Source organism: Lipotes vexillifer, unplaced genomic scaffold (genome assembly GCF_000442215.2).
Source record: "Lipotes vexillifer unplaced genomic scaffold, Lipotes_vexillifer_v1.1 scaffold1158, whole genome shotgun sequence".
NCBI classification, from domain to species: domain Eukaryota; kingdom Metazoa; phylum Chordata; class Mammalia; order Artiodactyla; family Lipotidae; genus Lipotes; species Lipotes vexillifer.
Window position 1 is genome coordinate 884,099 of NW_006793745.1, and position 17,371 is coordinate 901,469.

Sequence of the window (17,371 nt, forward strand, 5' to 3'; positions counted from 1 at the left end):
GGGGGGTGCTTTTAGCAAGTAATTAGGCCATGAAGGTGGAGCCCTCATGAACGAGATTAGTGCTGTTATCAGAAGAGACACAAGACAAATAATATCTGTCCTCCATGTGAGAGGACACAGCAAGAAGGCATCCATCTGCAAACCAGAAAAAGGGGGCTTCCATTAGGAACTGAATTTGCCAGCACCTTCATCTTGGACTTCCCAGCTTCCAGCACCGTTTGAAATAAATTTCTGTTGTTTAAGCCACCTAATCTATGGTATTTTTATTATAGCAGCCTGACTAGTCTGACTAATACAGATATTGGTACCAAGAAGCTGTAACAAACACATAAAATGTGGAAGCAGCTTTGGAGCTAGGTTAATGGGTAGAGGCTAGGAGAATTTCGAGTTGCATGCTAGCAAAACCCTAGTTCGCCAGGCGTGGACCTTTAAAGGTGATTCTGGTGAGGGCTTAAGGGAAAAAAACAGAGAGCTGGAGAGAAAGCCTCCGTCTTCTTAGAGAACACATAAATAACCATGTACATAATGTTAGTAGAAGTATGGATGGTAAAGGCCGTTCTGATGAGATCTCAAACGGAAATGAGAAACATGTTATTGGACAGTGGCGAAAAGGCAATTCTTGATAAAGTGGCAAAGAACTTGGCTGAAGTGTGTTCAGGGTCTACTGTTTTGTGGAAATTAGAACTTGCAAGCAGTGAAATTGTGTGTTTAGCTGAGGAGATTTCTAAGCAAAATATAGGAGGAGTGGCATGGTTCTTCCTGACTACTTATAGTAAGATGCGAGGAGAGAGAAATGAAGAAGGAATTGTTAAGCAAAGTGGAACCAGAACTTAGAGATTTGGAATAATCTCTGTCTATATTGCAAAACTGAGAAAGCTGGTTCAGAAGACACCAAGTGTATGGCTGACCTATGTGACTGACCGTTTGATAAGGAGATTAGTATGGGTGTGACCCATGGATTTTATCAGCTACTCCAGAGAGATCACTGCCAGTCTGAACTGATGGGGATGGATCCAGGTCAGAATAAAGGAAGGCAGTCTGACTTCTTAGATTTTACAGGACAAGACAGGAAAGTGCTTTTAACTTGCACTTCAGGGAAAGGAAAGAATGTCCCCAAATCTGATTCAGACATCATCAGGGCCACTACCTCAGTTCCTATATATGCTAGGCTGCCTCCAACCAAAGACCGCTTGCCTGGCAGAGCCTCAGCTTGGCTGGGGCCCCCACAGAAAGCTGCAGCATGGTGGTACCCCACCATGCATGGTGGTGACATTGCCACCCTTGTGGGTCTGAAAGTCAGACTATCAAACCAGAGAGGTTTATTCTTATTTTTCTTGTTTGTTTGTTTGCTTGTTTTTTTTGGAGTATAGTTGATTTACAGTGTTGTGTTAGTTTCTGCTGTACAGCAAAGTGAATCAGTTATACATATACATATGTACACTCTTTTTTTATAGATTCTTTTCCCATATAGTCCATTACAGAGTATTGAGTAGAGTTACCTGTGCTATACAACAGGTTCTTATTAGTTATCTATTTTTATATAGTAGTGTGTATATGTCCATCCCAATCTCCCAATTTATCCTCCCTCCCCTGCCCCACCCCGCCATCCCCTGGTAACCATAAGTTTGTTTTCTACCTCTGTGGCTCTACTCACAGAGGATTATTCTTGGGTCTTAAGAGCTCATGGAGTTTGCCTTGCTAAGTTTTGGACTTGCCTGGGACCTGTCACCCCTTCCTTCTTTCCTGTTTTTTTCTTTTAGAGTAAGAATGATTATTCTATGCCTGTCACAAATTCATAGCTGGAGAAGAATTTTGCCTCAGGTTGAATCATACCTCAGGTCCCACCCATAACTGATTTAGAGAATATTTAGATGAGACTTTGGACTTAAACGTTAAAGTTGATGCTGGAATGAGTTAAGACTTTTGAGGCTGTTGAGTTGGAGTGAATGCATTTTGCATATGAGAAGGACATAAATTGGGGGGGTTACGCAGAGGCAGAATGCTATAGACTGAAGGTTTGTGTGCCCCTAAATTTCATACATTGAAGCCCTAATCCCAATGTGATGGTATTTGGAGGTGGGACCTTTGGGAGGTAATTGGGTCATGAGGGTGTAGCCCTTACGAATGGTGTTAGTGCCCTTATAAGAGGAGAGACAAGAGGTGAACTCTCTGCCCTGTGAAGATACAGCAAGAAGACATTCACCTGCAAACCAGGAAGTAGGTTCTCACTAAGAACCCTGATCTTGGACTTCCCAGCTTCCAGAACTATGAGAAATAAATTCATATTTTTTAAGCCATGAAGTCAATGGTAATATAAGTATATACACAAATGATTTGAAAGCAGGGTCTCAAAAAGATACTTGTACACTCATGTTCATAGCAGCATTATTCATAATAGCTAAAGGTTGTGAAAGCAACCCAAGTGTCTGTCGATAGCTGAATGGATAAACAAAATTTGGTATATATATGCAATGTAATATTCGGCCTTTAAAAAGCAGGGTGTCTGATACATGCTCCAACATGGCTGAACCTTGAAGACTTTATGCTAAGTTAAATAAGCCAGTCACACACACACACACACACACACACACACACACACACACACACACACACAATACTGTAGGATTCCTCTTACATAAGGTACCTAGAGTAGTCAAATTCATAAAGACAGGAAGTGGAATGGTATTTGCCAGGGGCTGGTGGGAGGAGGGAATAGGGAGTTATTATTTAAAGCCTTTGAGTTTCAGTGTTGAAAACTGTATAGAGTTCTGGAGACGGGTGGTGGTGATGGTTCACAGCAATATGAATGTACTTAATACGACTGAACTGTGTACTTAAAAATGGTTAGGATGGTAAATTTGATGTTATGTATATTTTACCACAATTGGAAAAAATCTCTACTAATCATAAAGCAGGTAACATAGACATATCTTACCTCTAGTTGATACTGATGTGATACTTTTTGTATGTTCAGGCTTTCCTTTAGTTGTAGGTTTTTATAAATCATTAATAAATGTACTGAGATTGTATTCCTGTAATTATGGGAATACTACTTATTGATTATGAGAGCAAGCTCTGGAATTCATTTACAGTATTTTTTTTTTTTTTTGGCCATGCCATGTGGCTTGCAGGATCTGAGTTCCCCAACCAGGGATTTAACCCAGGGCCATGGCAGTGAAGCGCTGCGTCCAACCACTGGACCACCAGGGAATTCCCTGCATTTACAGTATTTTTAAAGTTCCTTAGTACCAGTACCAACAGGTGTTAGAATGGGCTTGCAAAATCAGTTTTGAAATTTTGTCTAGTGTAATAGGATTGACTTTTCTGTTTACTCTTTTTTTTTTAAAGGGCTTCAAATGCTTGGCTTTTTATTTATTTATGTATTTATGTATTTATTTATTTATTTATTTTTGGCTGTGTTGGGTCTTCATTTCTGTGCGAGGGCTTTCTCTAGTTGTGGCAAGCGGGGGCCACTCTTCATCGCGGTGTGCGGGCCTCTCACTATTGTGGCCTCTCTTGTTGCGGAGCACAGGCTCCAGACGTGCAGGCTCAGTAGTTGTGGCTCACGGGCCTAGTTGCTCCGCAGCATGTGGGATCCTCCCAGACCAGGGCTCGAACCCGTGTCCCCTGCATTAGCAGGCAGATTCTCAACCACTGCACCACCAGGGAAGCCCTCTGTTTACTCTTATATTACTTTAATGTTTCCGGAAATAATGAATACTGACCACATTAATTATTTTTATTTAGTTTATATCCTCCTATCTGTTTTCCTGTTTAATAGATACATTTAGCTCACAGTAAGACCAGATTTCAGTGCCAGTAATTCTGGTTTACCCTTAATTTTTTGATGTTCTGTCTTATGTTCTAAATTTAGATATCCAAAGAGAAGAAGAAAAAGTGAAACGATCTGTGAAAGATGCTGCCAAGAAGGGTCAGAAGGATGTGTGTGTGGTTCTGGCCAAGGAGATGATCAGGTCAAGGAAGGCCGTGAGCAAGCTCTATGCATCCAAAGCACACATGAACTCCGTGCTCATGGGGATGAAGAACCAGCTGGGTAAGACAGCGGTACCGTACAGCCACATCAGTAGCTGATGCTCTTGCCGTTATTATAACGCTGGTTTCCTTGAATAGGAAGGACAGTCTTTTTTTTTTTTTAACATCTTTATTGGAGTATAATTGCTTTACAATGGTATGTTAGTTTCTGCTTCACAACAAAATGAATCAGTTATATATATACATATGTTCCCATATCTCTTCCCGCTTGCGTCTCCCTCCCTCCCACCCTCCCTATCCCACCCCTCCAGGAGGTCACAAAGCACCGAGCTGATCTCCCCGTGCTATGCGGCTGCTTCCCATTAGCTATCTGCCTTACGTTTGTTAGTGTATATATGAGGAAGGACAGTCTTGGCTCTGATTTTTATTCCTTACATTGTCTTAATTGGAGTGTTATACAAAAGCAAAATATACTTATTACTCTCATTTTTATTTTATTGTTATTCATTTTCTTTTGCCAGTGTTGTTGAAATAATGGGAAAATCTCCATCTAAATGTACTTTGTTTAGAATTCAGACTGTATTTCCTCATGTGAACAGTGTTGTAAAGTGACCTGAGGGTTGAGTCATAGGCATAAGCAGTACGCCCACACCTTAGAGGGAGGATGAAGGAAAGAGTTTCTTCGGCCCTAGGCCCAGAGTTGCCCCAGGCAGGATTTTAAATAGTCTAAGTTTGTCTTTGGCTTTCACTCACCTCCTTTTCTGCCTCATCTCTGACTCTCAACCTAATGCTTTCTTACATCTTAGGAACCTGCAGGCCCTGTATTGGGTATTCAGCATACATGTGAACTATCAACTTAATTTTTTTTTTAAATGGTATATTTTAAGAAAGTTGCTAGGGCTTCCCTGGTGGTGCAGTGGTTGAGAGTCTGCCTGCCAATGCAGGGGACGCGGGTTCATGCCCTGGTCCGGGAAGATCCCACATGCCGTGGAGCGGCTGGGCCCGTGAGCCATGGCCGCTGAGCCTGCGCGTCCGGAGCCTGTGCTCCGCAACGGGAGAGGCCACAGCAGTGAGAGGCCCGCGTACCGCAAAAAAAAAAAAAAAGAAAGTTGCTAGAAGGCTATACAAAAAGCTAATAGTGGTTACATCTGTGCAGCTAGAACAAAGAAATGAGAGTAGAGAAAGAACATTAACTTTTCATTTAACCTGCCCTTGCATTGTTCTACTGTGAACATCTGCTATTTTCATAATATAGTTTTTAATACCTTAAAAAACAAACTAAATTAATCAACTGGATTTAGTTGCTAATGAGAATTTATCTTATCCCTCAGGTAGGCTGGGGCAGAAAAGTTGAAACACATTTATGTCAAAGGAAGTCCAAGGTGGATCAATGACTTGACCAGACACAGCTTCACAGAGGCTCAGTTAGGACCCAGGACTTCACTGGGCTCCCAAGGCAGGGAGTCCTTTCTAACTTCTCCTTGCTTCAGAGAAAATAAATATTCTATAAAGATACGTCTCATCGTCTTTGAATATTCATAGATCCTTACACTAAAATGAAGAGGTCCAGGATGAAAGATCATGTGGAGAGGCCCAGACCAGCAAATAACTGTGCAGTCACGTCACTGTTGCTGAAAACCATGAATTTTAGTGTCTTATTATGGAACAAAATAACTGATACAATCTAAACTTTAAAAAAGAAGAAGAAAAAAAATATTGCTCCTCCATAACTATCCTGATGCCATCACACTATTACAATCCTGATTTCTGATATGGTTAAAAAATCTTACTTTTAAATATTTATATTTTAAAAGAAAAAAGAACAACAAGCTAAACTGAATATTTAATACATTCATAGGAATAGAAGGAATACGACAAGGATTAGAATTTTATAATATACATTAACCATTTATGTTAAAGATGTTCCATTTTTCAGAGAGGTTACCCCATTTTCCTGTCTTTTCTATCTTCCTCAGAGCAATAAACAGTAATTACTACTCTCATAGATAAGCTGCTCCATTGAGTTAGACAGTAATTACATCTTTATGTTTCAAGTCATTATCATCTCCAAAAACTGCCTTTCATTTCACCGCACAGTCTCACTGCACTGTTTCACAGTAAAATTATACTCCTCAAATTTGAAGAGCCTGAATAAAAACTAGAGGCCCAAGGATTTTTAGGGACTGATTTAGTAACAGTGTCTACTGGCCTGAACCTTTTATTTATTCATATTTTTAAAACTGCAATAAAAGAAATGAAAGCTACTTTAATGAAAAAGGAACTCAGGAATGAGGTCATTAAATATAACTAGCTACATTTGAAATACAAATACCAGGTATTTCCTGATTAGTGTCAGGTTAATATGTAAACTATCTAGCCCAAATTCTGGTCTCAGGGAAAAAGATCAGAGACAAATACAAAGAAGGTGCTTCATACTATCAGATCCATTTTTTGTTTTGTTTTGTTTTTTTGCGGTGTGCGGGCCTCTCACTGTTGTGGCCTCTCCCATTGCGGAGCACAAGCTCACAGGCTCCAGACGCGCAGGCTCAGCGGCCATGGCTCACGGGCCCAGCCGCCCCGCGGCTTGTGGGATCTTCCTGGACCAGGACACGAACAATGAGATCCTTTGTGACAGTCACTTAAGTCTTTCTTTTTATCAGAGATTTCTGTTGGTCCTCTTGTTGGTAATCCATTTATGTCTGCACCCTTACAGTCTATTTTGCCTTTGTTTTTATCATTGGATTCTCATATAGCTTTCCTAGGCCACATACAAACTAACAAAGGGGGAAATCGGAGGGTATATATATCGTTCCAGGAACTTTTTATAGACGCAGAGCAGAACTAGAATGACGATGCAGGGAATGCACACCGTTGTCCCAGGCTTGAGATCCTGACCTGTGACCACGAAGCCCCAGTGGCAGTGTCCACACTTCCAGAGGGGAGGTCACAGGGGGACATGCCACAGCCAACCCAGTGGCCACCGCCCGATTTAATTTTCAGAATTAAAGAAGCTGTGATCTTCCACAGGCATCTGTCTCCAGTTCACTGACAGCTTGAGGCATAGGTTAAATTTTACATCCAGTTGGTTTCTTTTCTTATTTTCGGTTAAATGAAGAAATCCTAACTCAGAATTAGAGTTCTTTGAGAATGGCAGCAAATAACTGTCAGATAATTAGACTGAGTACAGATTCAGAAATTACAGGGTAATTTTTCACTAAAGAATATCTTCAGGGAATGCCCTGGCGGTCCAGTGGTTAGGACTCTGAGCTTTCACTGCCGTGGCCCAGGTTCAAGCCCTGGTCGGGGAACTAAGGTCCCGCAAACTGCACAGTGCAGCCAAAAAAAAAAAAAAAAAAAAAAAAGAATATCTTCAACTCTGTCAGTTACTACATTGATGAGTACATCACGCTCAAAAGTTAGAAGACTTGAATGTTTCAGTTTAAACGCTGGTGCCAAGTGAGTACTTAATTCATTATTTGGTCGTACTTGGCTCTGAAGGTATTTCTTTATGTTCAGTTTTAACATTTGAATGTGGTTTTTTTAATGTGCCTAATAGTGAATATATCAGTTTCTTTCTCCAGATACTGAAGAAAACAATCCATGGTTTAAGAAAGAGCAAAAAAAAAAAAAATAAGACAACTGTTTGTACCATATCTTCTTAACTTTTAACAACTGTGTTATTTCAGCCCTCAAGTGATGTATTTAGGCTCTTTAAATATGAGATATATAACCTAGATATATGCCTTTTGGACAAGCCAGTACGGTGGAGAAACAGTCTAATCTTAGCTGTTATTTTGAAAGCTTAACTAAATATACTTGACCTTTACAGCCATCACTGAAAGCTTCCTATTTACTCCCTGTTTTTTCTGCAACATGCTGAAAAGATACATGTTCAGTTGACCATGATAAACTTATTTTTAAATTTTTCAGCATTTCCTTTACTGAATCAACATCAAAAAACATATAGCTTATTTTGCCCTTTTTCCCCCTATGCATAAAGCACTGTATTCACAGACTCTTTTTCTCCCCAGGTGCAAAGATAGTAGTACACAGGATAATATAGTGCGTGCTTATGTACCTAACACCCAGAACCAATACAATTTGACATTTTGTTATATTTGCCTCCGTTTTTTAAAAATTAATTTTTATTAGAGTATAGTTGCTTTACAATGTTGTGTTAGTTTCTTGCTGTACAGCAAAGTGAATCAGTCATACCTCTACATATATCCACTGTTTTTTAGATTTCCTTCCCATTTAGGTCACCACACCACAGCATTGAGTAGAGTCCCCTGTGCTATACAGCAGGTTCACATTAGTTATGTGTTTTATACGTAGTAGTGTATATATGTCAGCCCCAATCTCCCAATTCATCCCACCCCCCCTTCTCCCCGCCGCAGTTTTTATACTGTAAAAGGAAGCAGTATTACCAAAGTTGACGCTTCTTTAATACACCTTAGCAATTCCACTCCCTTCTCCTTCAGCCTCCTCAGAGGTGACCATTATCGTGAATATGAAAATTTGCATAAATTGTATTATACTGTGTGTACCATTCTGCATCTTTTTTCCCCCATTTATCATTGTCCTGTTGAAATATACCCATAAATATAATGCTAAATATTTTTGATATGATGATATATTTTGATAAATATATTGATATAATGATAAATATAGTTTGATATGATAAATAAATATGTTTTTAACTCCTGGGTGGTATTCCATTCTGTGACTATATCACATTTTATTTTTCTCTTCCCTGTTGATGGACATTTAGGCTGTTTTCAGTTTTTGCTATTACTAAACAGTGCTGCTGTGAATGTCTTTTCACTTTCACACATGTGTTTCTTTAGAACAGTTACATACTCAGAAGTAGAATTGCTTGGTTAAAAATAGCTGGGTTTAAATTTTGCTAGAATTGCAAAATTGTTCTCCAAATAGACAAATTTGTATTCCCACCAGCAGCGGATAAGGGTTCTTTTTTCCATACCTTTCCACCAACCTTTGTCAGACTTTTTAATTTTTGAGAAATGTTATAACATTTCCCTGGGAACTAGTGGGCTTGACCAGTGTCTTCTGTTCACCTTTTCTTCCTGTGTACTGATTCCAAAATAGCTTTTCAAGGAGTTACAGCTCACAAATATTCATTAATCTACATGAAAAATACCTCTTCTCCTGTAGCATGTACTTTCAGTAATGAACATAACTGTAAACATAAACAACGTATATCAAGAGCCTGTTATCCCTTAAGTATACAATACTCTAGGGCTCTGTTTTAGATCCTCTGCTCCTTTCCATCTTTCCTCTCTCCCCACAGGTGATCTCATCTAACCTTATGCCTTTAAATGCCATTGATTTCCAAATCTTTATCTTCAGGCCTGACTTTATCAGTGTATAGTTGGCATCTCCACTCATATCTTAATGGATATGTCAAAATTAATATGCCCATCCAAGAATCTTGGCTGGTCTTACTTCGTCTGTATCCCCGCCTTCTCCCTATATTTTCGCCTGGGAATCCAAGACATCATATAATTTCATCTGCAGATATTTCTACATGGGTTTCTAAAAAGCAAGGGTTCTATCCCTTCTGTTTCTTGGTCCTTCAGTTCTTGGGTATGTCGTTGTGTTCATTTCATTTCCACTATATTTTCTGTTTCTTTCTGAAAGGAAAAGTTTTTAGTCAGTTGTTAGGAAAGATTTTAGTTAGTTAGATTTCCCAGACTGATCCTTTAATTTTTTTATCTTTCCTGTTTTCACTTTGGAAATAATCATAGTACCTTCCTCATAGGATAGTTGTGAGACTTAATTCAGTGCCTGGCACATGGTAACTGCTGTATATGTAGGTTCTAAATGTTATTGTCATTATCATCATCAATTTGTCTTTGTGTTCTACTTTCTGAGAAATTTGCTCAACTTTATTTTCTATTTCTTCTCGAATTCTTTATTTTAGCTGTCTTAATTTTAATTTTCAGGAAAGAGTTCTCTGATCTTTTTTTTAAAAAATCATCTTGTTCTTATTTCATGAATGTAATTTGTTCTTTATTATTGATAGTCTTTTTTTTAATATATATTCTTTTTTATATTCCTTTCCATTATGGTTTCTCTCAGGATGTTGAATATAGTTCCCTGTGCTCTACAGCAGGACCTTGCTGTCCATCCATTCTGTATGTAGTAGTTTGCATCTAATAACCCCAAACTCCCAGTCCATTTCTCCCCCATCCCCTTGATAATCTTTTTTTTCCCTTTGCTATTTTATATTTATTTATTTATTTATTTATTAACATCTTTATTGGAGTATAATTGCTTTACAATGGCGTGTTAGTTTCTGCTTTATAACAAAGTGAATCAGTTATACATATACATATGTCCCCATATCTCTTCCCTCTTGCATCTCCCTCCCTATCCCACCCTCCCTATCCCACCCCTTCGGGTGGTCACAAAGCACCGAGCTGATCTCCCTGTGCTATGCGGCTGCTTCCCACTAGCTACCTATTTTATGTTCGGTAGTGTATGTATGTCCATGCCACTCTCTCAGTTTGTCCCAGCTTACCCTTCTCCCTCCCCGTATCCTCAAGTCCATTCTCTAGTAGGTCTGCATCTTTATTCCCATCTTGCCCCTAGGTTCTTCATGACCACTTTTTTTTTTTTTTTAGATTCCATATATATGTGTTAGCATATGGTATTTGTTTTTCTCTTGCTGACTTAACTTCACTCTGTATGACAGTCTCTAGGTCCATCCACCTCACTACAAATAACTCAGTTTCATTCCTTTTTATGGCTGAGTAATATTCCATTGTATATATGTGCCACATCTTCTTTCTCCATTCATCTGTTGATGGACACTTCAGTTGCTTCCATGTCCTGGCTATTGTAAATAGAGCTGCAATGAACATCTTGGTACATGACTCTTTGAATTTTGGTTTTCTCAGGGTATATGACTAGAGGTGGGATTGCTGGGTCATATGGTAGTTCTATTTGTAGTTTTTTAAGGAACCTCCATACTGTTCTCCATAGTGGCTGAACCAATTCACATTCCCACCAGCAGTGCAAGAGTGTTCCCTTTTCTCCACACCCTCTCCAGCATTTATTGTTTCTAGATTTTTTGATGATGGCCATTCTGACTGGTGTGAGATGATATCTCATTGTAGTTTTGATTTGCATTTCTCTAATGATTAATGATGTTGAGCATTCTTTCATGTGTTTGTTGGCAGTCTGTATATCTTCTTTGGAGAAATGTCTATTTAGGTCTTCTGCCCATTTTTGGATTGGGTTGTTTATTTTTTTGTTATTGAGCTGCATGAGCTGCCTGTAAATTTTAGAGATTAATCCTTTGTCAGTTGATTCATTTGCAAATATTTTCTCCCATTCTGAGGGCTGTCTTTTGGTCTTGTTTATGGTTTCCTTTGCTGTGCAAAAGCTTTGAAGTTTCATTAGGTCCCATTTGTTTATTTTTGTTTTTATCTCCATTACTCTAGGAGATGGGTCAAGAAGGATCTTGCTGTGATTTATGTCATAGAGTGTTCTGCCTATGTTTTCCTCTAAGAGTTTGATAGTTTCTGGCCTTACATTTAGGTCTTTAATCCATTTTGAGCTTATTTTTGTGTATGGTGTTAGGGAGTGATCTAATCTCATACTTTTACATGTAGCTGTCCAGTTTTCCCAGCACCACTTATTGAAAAGGCTGTCTTTTCTCCACTGTATATTCTTGCTTCCTTTACCAAAGATAAGGTGACCATATGTGCGTTGGTTTATCTCTGGGCTTTCTATCCTTTTCCATTGATCTATCTTTCTGTTTCTGTGCCAGTACCATACTGTCTTGATTACTGTAGCTTTGTAGTATAGTCTGAAGTCAGGGAGCCCGATTCCTCCAGCTCCATTTTTCTTTCTCAAGATTGCTTTGGCTATTCAGGGTCTTTTGTGTTTCCATACAAATTGTGAAATTTTTTGTTCTAGTTCTGTGAAAAATGCCAGTGGTAGTTTGATAGGGATTACATTGAATCTGTAGATTAATTTGGGTAGTAGAGTCATTTTCACAATGTTGATTCTTCCAATCCAAGAACGTGGTATATCTCTCCATCTATTTGTATCATCTTTAATTTCTTTCATCAGTGTCTTATAATTTTCTTCATACAGGTCTTTTGTCTCCTTAGGTAGGTTTATTCCTAGATATTTTATTCTTTTTGTTGCAATGGTAAATGGGAGCGTTTCCTTAATTTCACTTTCAGATTTTTCATCATTAGTGTATAGGAATGCAAGAGATTTCTGTGCGTTAATTTTGTATCCTGCTACTTTACCAGATTCATTGATTAGCTCTAGTAGTTTTCTGGTGGCATCTTTAGGATTCTCTATGTATAGTATCATGTCATCTACATACAGTGACAGCTTTACTTCTTCTTTTCCAATTTGGATTCCTTTTTCTTCTCTGATTTCTGTGGCTAAAACTTCCACAACTATGTTGAATAATAGTGGTGAGAGTGGGCAGCCTTGTCTTGTTCCTGATCTTAGTGGAAATGCTTTCAGTTTTTCACCATTGAGAACGATGTTGGCTGTGGATTTGTCATATATGGCCTTTATTATGTTGAGGAAAGTTCCCTCTATGCCTACTTTCTGTAGGGTTTTTATCATAAATGGGTGTTGGATTTTGTTGAAAACTTTCTCTGCATCTATTGAGATGATCATATCGTTTTTTCTCCTTCAACTTGTTAATATGGTGTATCACGTTCATTGATTTACATATATTGATGAATCCTTGCATTGCTGGGATAAACCCCACTTGATCATAGTGTACGATCCTTTTAATGTGCTGTTGGATTCTGTTTGCTAGTACTTTGTTAAGGATTTTAGCATCTATGTTCATCAGTGATATTGGCCTGTAGTTTTCTTTCTTTGTGACATCTTTGTCTGGTTTTGCTATCAGAGTGATGGTGGCCTCGTAGAATGAGTTTGGGAGTGTTCCTCCCTCTGCTATATTTTGGAAGAGTTTGAGAAGGTTAGGTGTTACCTCTTCTCTAAATGTTTGATAGAATTCGCCTGTGAAGCCGTCTGGTCCTGGACTGTTGTTTGTTGCAAGATTTTTAATCACAGTTTCAGTTTCAGTGCTTCTTGCACTGAACGTGGTTGCCCTGTTCATATTTTCTGTTTCTTCCTGGTTCAGTCTCGGAAGGTTGTGCATTTCTAAGAATTTGTCCACTTCTTCCAGGTTGTCCATTTTATTGGCGTATATTTGCTTCTAGTAACCTATCATGATGCTTTGTATCTCTGCAGTGTCAGTTGTTACGTCTCCTTTTTCATTTCTGATTCTATTGATTTGAGTCTTCTCCCTTATTTTCTTGATGAGTCTGGCTAATGGTTTATCAATTTTGCTTATCTTCTCAAAGAACCAGCTTTTAGTTTTATTGATCTTTGCTATTGTTTCCTTCATTTCTTTTTCATTTATTTCTGATCTGATTTTTATGATTTCTTTCCTTCTGCTAACTTTGGGGTTTTTTTGTTCTTCTTTCTCTAATTGCTTGAGGTGCAAGGTTAGGTTGTTTATTCGAGATGTTTCCTGTTTCTTAAGGTAGGATTGTATTGCTATAAACTTCCCTCTTAGAACTGCTTTTGCTGCATCCCATAGGTTTTGGGTCGTTGTATCTCCATTGTCATTTGTTTCTAGGTATTTTTTAATTTCCTCTTTGATTTCTTCAGTGATCACTTCGTTATTAAGTAGTGTATTGTTTAGCCTCCATGTGTTTGTATTTTTTACAGCTCTTTTCCTATAATTGATATCTAGTCTCATGGCGTTGTGGTCGGAAAAGATACTTGATACAATTTCAATTTTCTTAAATTTACCAAGGCTTGATTTGTGACCCAAGATATGATCTATCCTGGAGAATGTTCCATGAGCACTTGAGAAAAATGTGTATTCTGTTGTTTTTGGATGGAGTGTCCTATAAATATCAATTAAGTCCATCCTGTTTAATGTATCATTTAAAGCTTGTGTTTCCTTATTTATTTTCATTTTGGATGATCTGTCCATTGGTGAAAGTGGGGTGTTGAAGTCCCCTACTATGAATGTGTTACTGTCGATTTCCCCTTTTATGGCTGCTAGTTTTTGCCTTATGTATTGAGGTGCTCCTATGTTGGGTGCATAAATATTTACAATTGTTATATCTTCTTCTTGGATCGATCCCTTAATCATTATGTAGTGTCCTTCTTTGTCTCTTCTGATAGTCCTTATTTTAAAGTCTATTTTGTCTGATATGAGAATTGCTACTCCAGCTTTCTTTTGGTTTCCATTTGCATGGAATATCTTTTTCCATCCCCTTACTTTCAGTCTGTATGTGTCTCTAGGTCTGAAGTGGGTCTCTTGTAGACAGCATATATATGGGTCTTGTTTTTGTATCCATTCAGCCAATCTGTGTCTTTTGGTGGGAGCATTTAGTCCATTTACATTTAAGGTAATTATCGATATGTATGTTCCTATTCCCATTTTCTAAATTGTTTTGGGTTCGTTATTATAGGACTTTTCCTTCTCTTGTGTTTTTGTCTAGAGAAGTTCCTTTAGCATTTGTTGTAAAGCTGGTTTGGTGGTGCTGAACTCTCTCAGCTTTTGCTTGTCTGTAAAGGTTTTAATTTCTCCATCAAATCTGAATGAGATCCTTGCTGGGTAGAGTAATCTTGGTTGCAGGTTTTTCTCCTTCATCACTTTCAGTATGTCCTGCCACTCCCTTCTGGCTTGTAGAGTTTCTGCTGAGAGATCAGCTGTTAACCTTATGGGGATTCCCTTGTGTGTTATTTGTTGTTTTTCCCTTGCTGCTTTTAATATGCTTTCTTTGTATTTAGTTTTTGACAGTTTGATTAATATGTGTCTTGGCGTATTTCTCCTTGAATTTATCCTGTATGGGACTCTCTGTGCTTCCTGGACTTGATTAACTATTTCCTTTCCCATATTAGGGAAGTTTTCAACTATAATCTCTTCAAATATTTTCTCAGTCCCTTTCTTTTTCTCTTCTTCTTCTGGGACCCCTATAATTCGAATGTTGGTGTGTTTAATGTTGTCCCAGAGGTCTCTGAGACTGTCCTCAATTCTTTTCATTCTTTTTTCTTAGTTCTGCTCTGCAGTAGTTATTTCCACTATTTTATCTTCCAGGTCACTTATCCGTTCTTCTGCCTCAGTTATTCTGCTATTGATCCCTTCTAGAGAATTTTTAATTTCATTTATTGTGTTGTTCATCACTTTTTGTTTGCTCTTTAGTTCTTCTAGGTCCTTGTTAAACGTTTCTTATATTTTCTCCATTCTATTTCCACGATTTTGGATCATCTTTACTATCATTATTCTGAATTCTTTTTCAAGTAGACTGCCTGTTTCCTCTGCATTTGTTAGGTCTGGTGGGTTTTTGCCTTGCTCCTTCATCTGCTGTTTGTTTCTCTGTCTTCTCATTTTGCTTAACGTACTGTGTTTGGGGTCTCCTTTTCGTATGCCACAGGTTCATAGTTCCCGTTGTTTTTGGTGTCTGTCCCCAGTGGCTAAGGTTGGTTCATTGGGTTGTGTAGGCTTCCTGGTGGAGGGGACTAGTGCCTGTACCCTTGATAATCTTTAAAAATGTTTTTTCTTATGTCCCTTGCATTGTTTTTCAGAGCTCCTTCTCCCCATCTCCTCTTTTTTAAGAAAGAGCAAAAGGGAGGTAAGTGAGTGGGGAGACTGGATTAAGTGTAGGTTTCATGAGGACCTTCCCCAGTCTTCTCAGGCAGGTAGCCTAAGCTACAAAGAGAAAAATGATAATTCATGTAATAAATCCATTTCTTTTAGCCCCTATTATGTGCCAGATATATTGCTGGGGAGCAGGGATAAAATAGTGAACATTATAGGCAGTCATTGGCCTCAGCTATGGAGTGAAAACCAAAAAATAGATAAATTTAATAAAAATAAACATACCTAATAAAACAATAAATTAAATAATCAAATAAATGGATATTTATAAATGCAAACTGTGATGGGCACTAGGAGAGTGTAAAAGGGAAATGCACTCAAGGGTGGCTCCTTTCATGCCGTGATGATATCTGAAGGAGGATGAGTAATTAAGCGTTGGGGCAAGGGGGAACCTGGTTCCAAGCAGAGTGTTAGCTGGCATGTGTGAAGGCCCTGGGGCCACAAAGAACTGTGTCCTTCGACACTGAAGGAGGTTCTGGGAGGTTGGGGTACCTGGGAGCAAGGGGGAGGGATGGCCGGAGAGGATCAGCAGGCAGCTGAGGAAGACAGTTGTGACAGCTGTTCAGAGAGCAGGGCTTTTCAGAGACAAATTCAGATTGAGACGTGCTGTGGAGGTGCTGCAGATAAACTGCAGTGGGAGTTCAGAGGGAGAGCCACGCGGGAGAACCAGAGAGGTGTCTGGGTAGAGGGATTGGGGACACAGAGGCACAGGTAAGGTAGTTCAGGCTGTGTTCAGCAAACAGCCCTCGATCCATTCCAACAAGAGTGCATGATGGGGTGGTGGGAGGTGAGGCTAGAAAGGTAATTTGGAGTCAGAGTTTGGAGAGTTCGGCTGAGGAGCGGTGACTTCATTTCCTAGACAGTGGGGAGCCTCACGCACTGTAAGCACAGGCTGCAGATGCAGCCAGGCGGGAGGTGGGAGGACCCGAGAGGGGATGGGCAGGGCCCGGATGGGTTAGTCTGGTGGGATGAGTGGGAGAGAGCACACTGGAGAACTGTTCTGGATGCAGAATTAAGTGGACATGGTGAAGGTAGAAATAAGCCTGAGGTGCTCCAAACCCTTGAACCTGGAAAGACTGAAGGGCATTAAAAGACACTGGAAGCCTTGAGGGAGGAACAGGCCTAAGAGAGACAGGAGACTCCATCTGGGGCTGTCCAGACTGGCTCCATGAGGGTCACCCTGCTTCCCCAGGTCCTGAGCACGGTGCCTGGCAGGAGGAATCCCCAGGGAGGGGGTTGTTGAGAGGGTTTATAGTTGGATGTTGTCTGTTGGCAAGTTAAATACAACAGAGAAGGTAACTGATGATAGAACCCGGAACAAAGCGGGAGGGAGGAGTCTACATTTTGGGAGTGAGAAAAGAGAACACTAGAAATACTGTGACACGAGTTCCTGAGAGGTCTTTGTCTGTTTTGACCTCCAGTGTCCCCCATCCCACCCCAAGCCTGTTGTTTGAAAAGCCACCATTTGATGAAGTCATTCCTTCTCCTTAAGATGTTCCTCTAGGGCTTCCCTGGTGGCGCAGTGGTTGAGAGTCCGCCTGCCGATGCAGGAGACGCGGGTTCGTGCCCCGGTCCGGGAAGATCCCGCGTGCCGCGGAGCGGCTGGGCCCGTGAGCCATGGCCGCTGAGCCTGCGCGTCCGGAGCCTGTGCTCCGCAACGGGAGAGGCCACAGCAGTGAGAGGCCCGCGTAC

The 17,371-nt window shown here is 39.8% G+C and overlaps 1 protein-coding gene and 1 pseudogene across 1 annotated transcript in view; one reads left to right on the forward strand and one right to left on the reverse strand.

Annotated features, from left to right (window-relative positions):
• Positions 1–17,371, forward strand: part of CHMP3 (charged multivesicular body protein 3) — a 72,028-nt gene that overhangs the window by 43,473 nt on the left and 11,184 nt on the right. Inside the window, exon 3 of the mRNA XM_007466733.1 lies at positions 3,875–4,054. Within this exon, the coding sequence (XP_007466795.1) occupies positions 3,875–4,054 (180 nt within the window). The remainder of the gene's footprint in view (positions 1–3,874; positions 4,055–17,371) is intronic.
• LOC103077229 (UPF0729 protein C18orf32 homolog pseudogene) lies at positions 5,136–8,493 on the reverse strand (annotated as a pseudogene).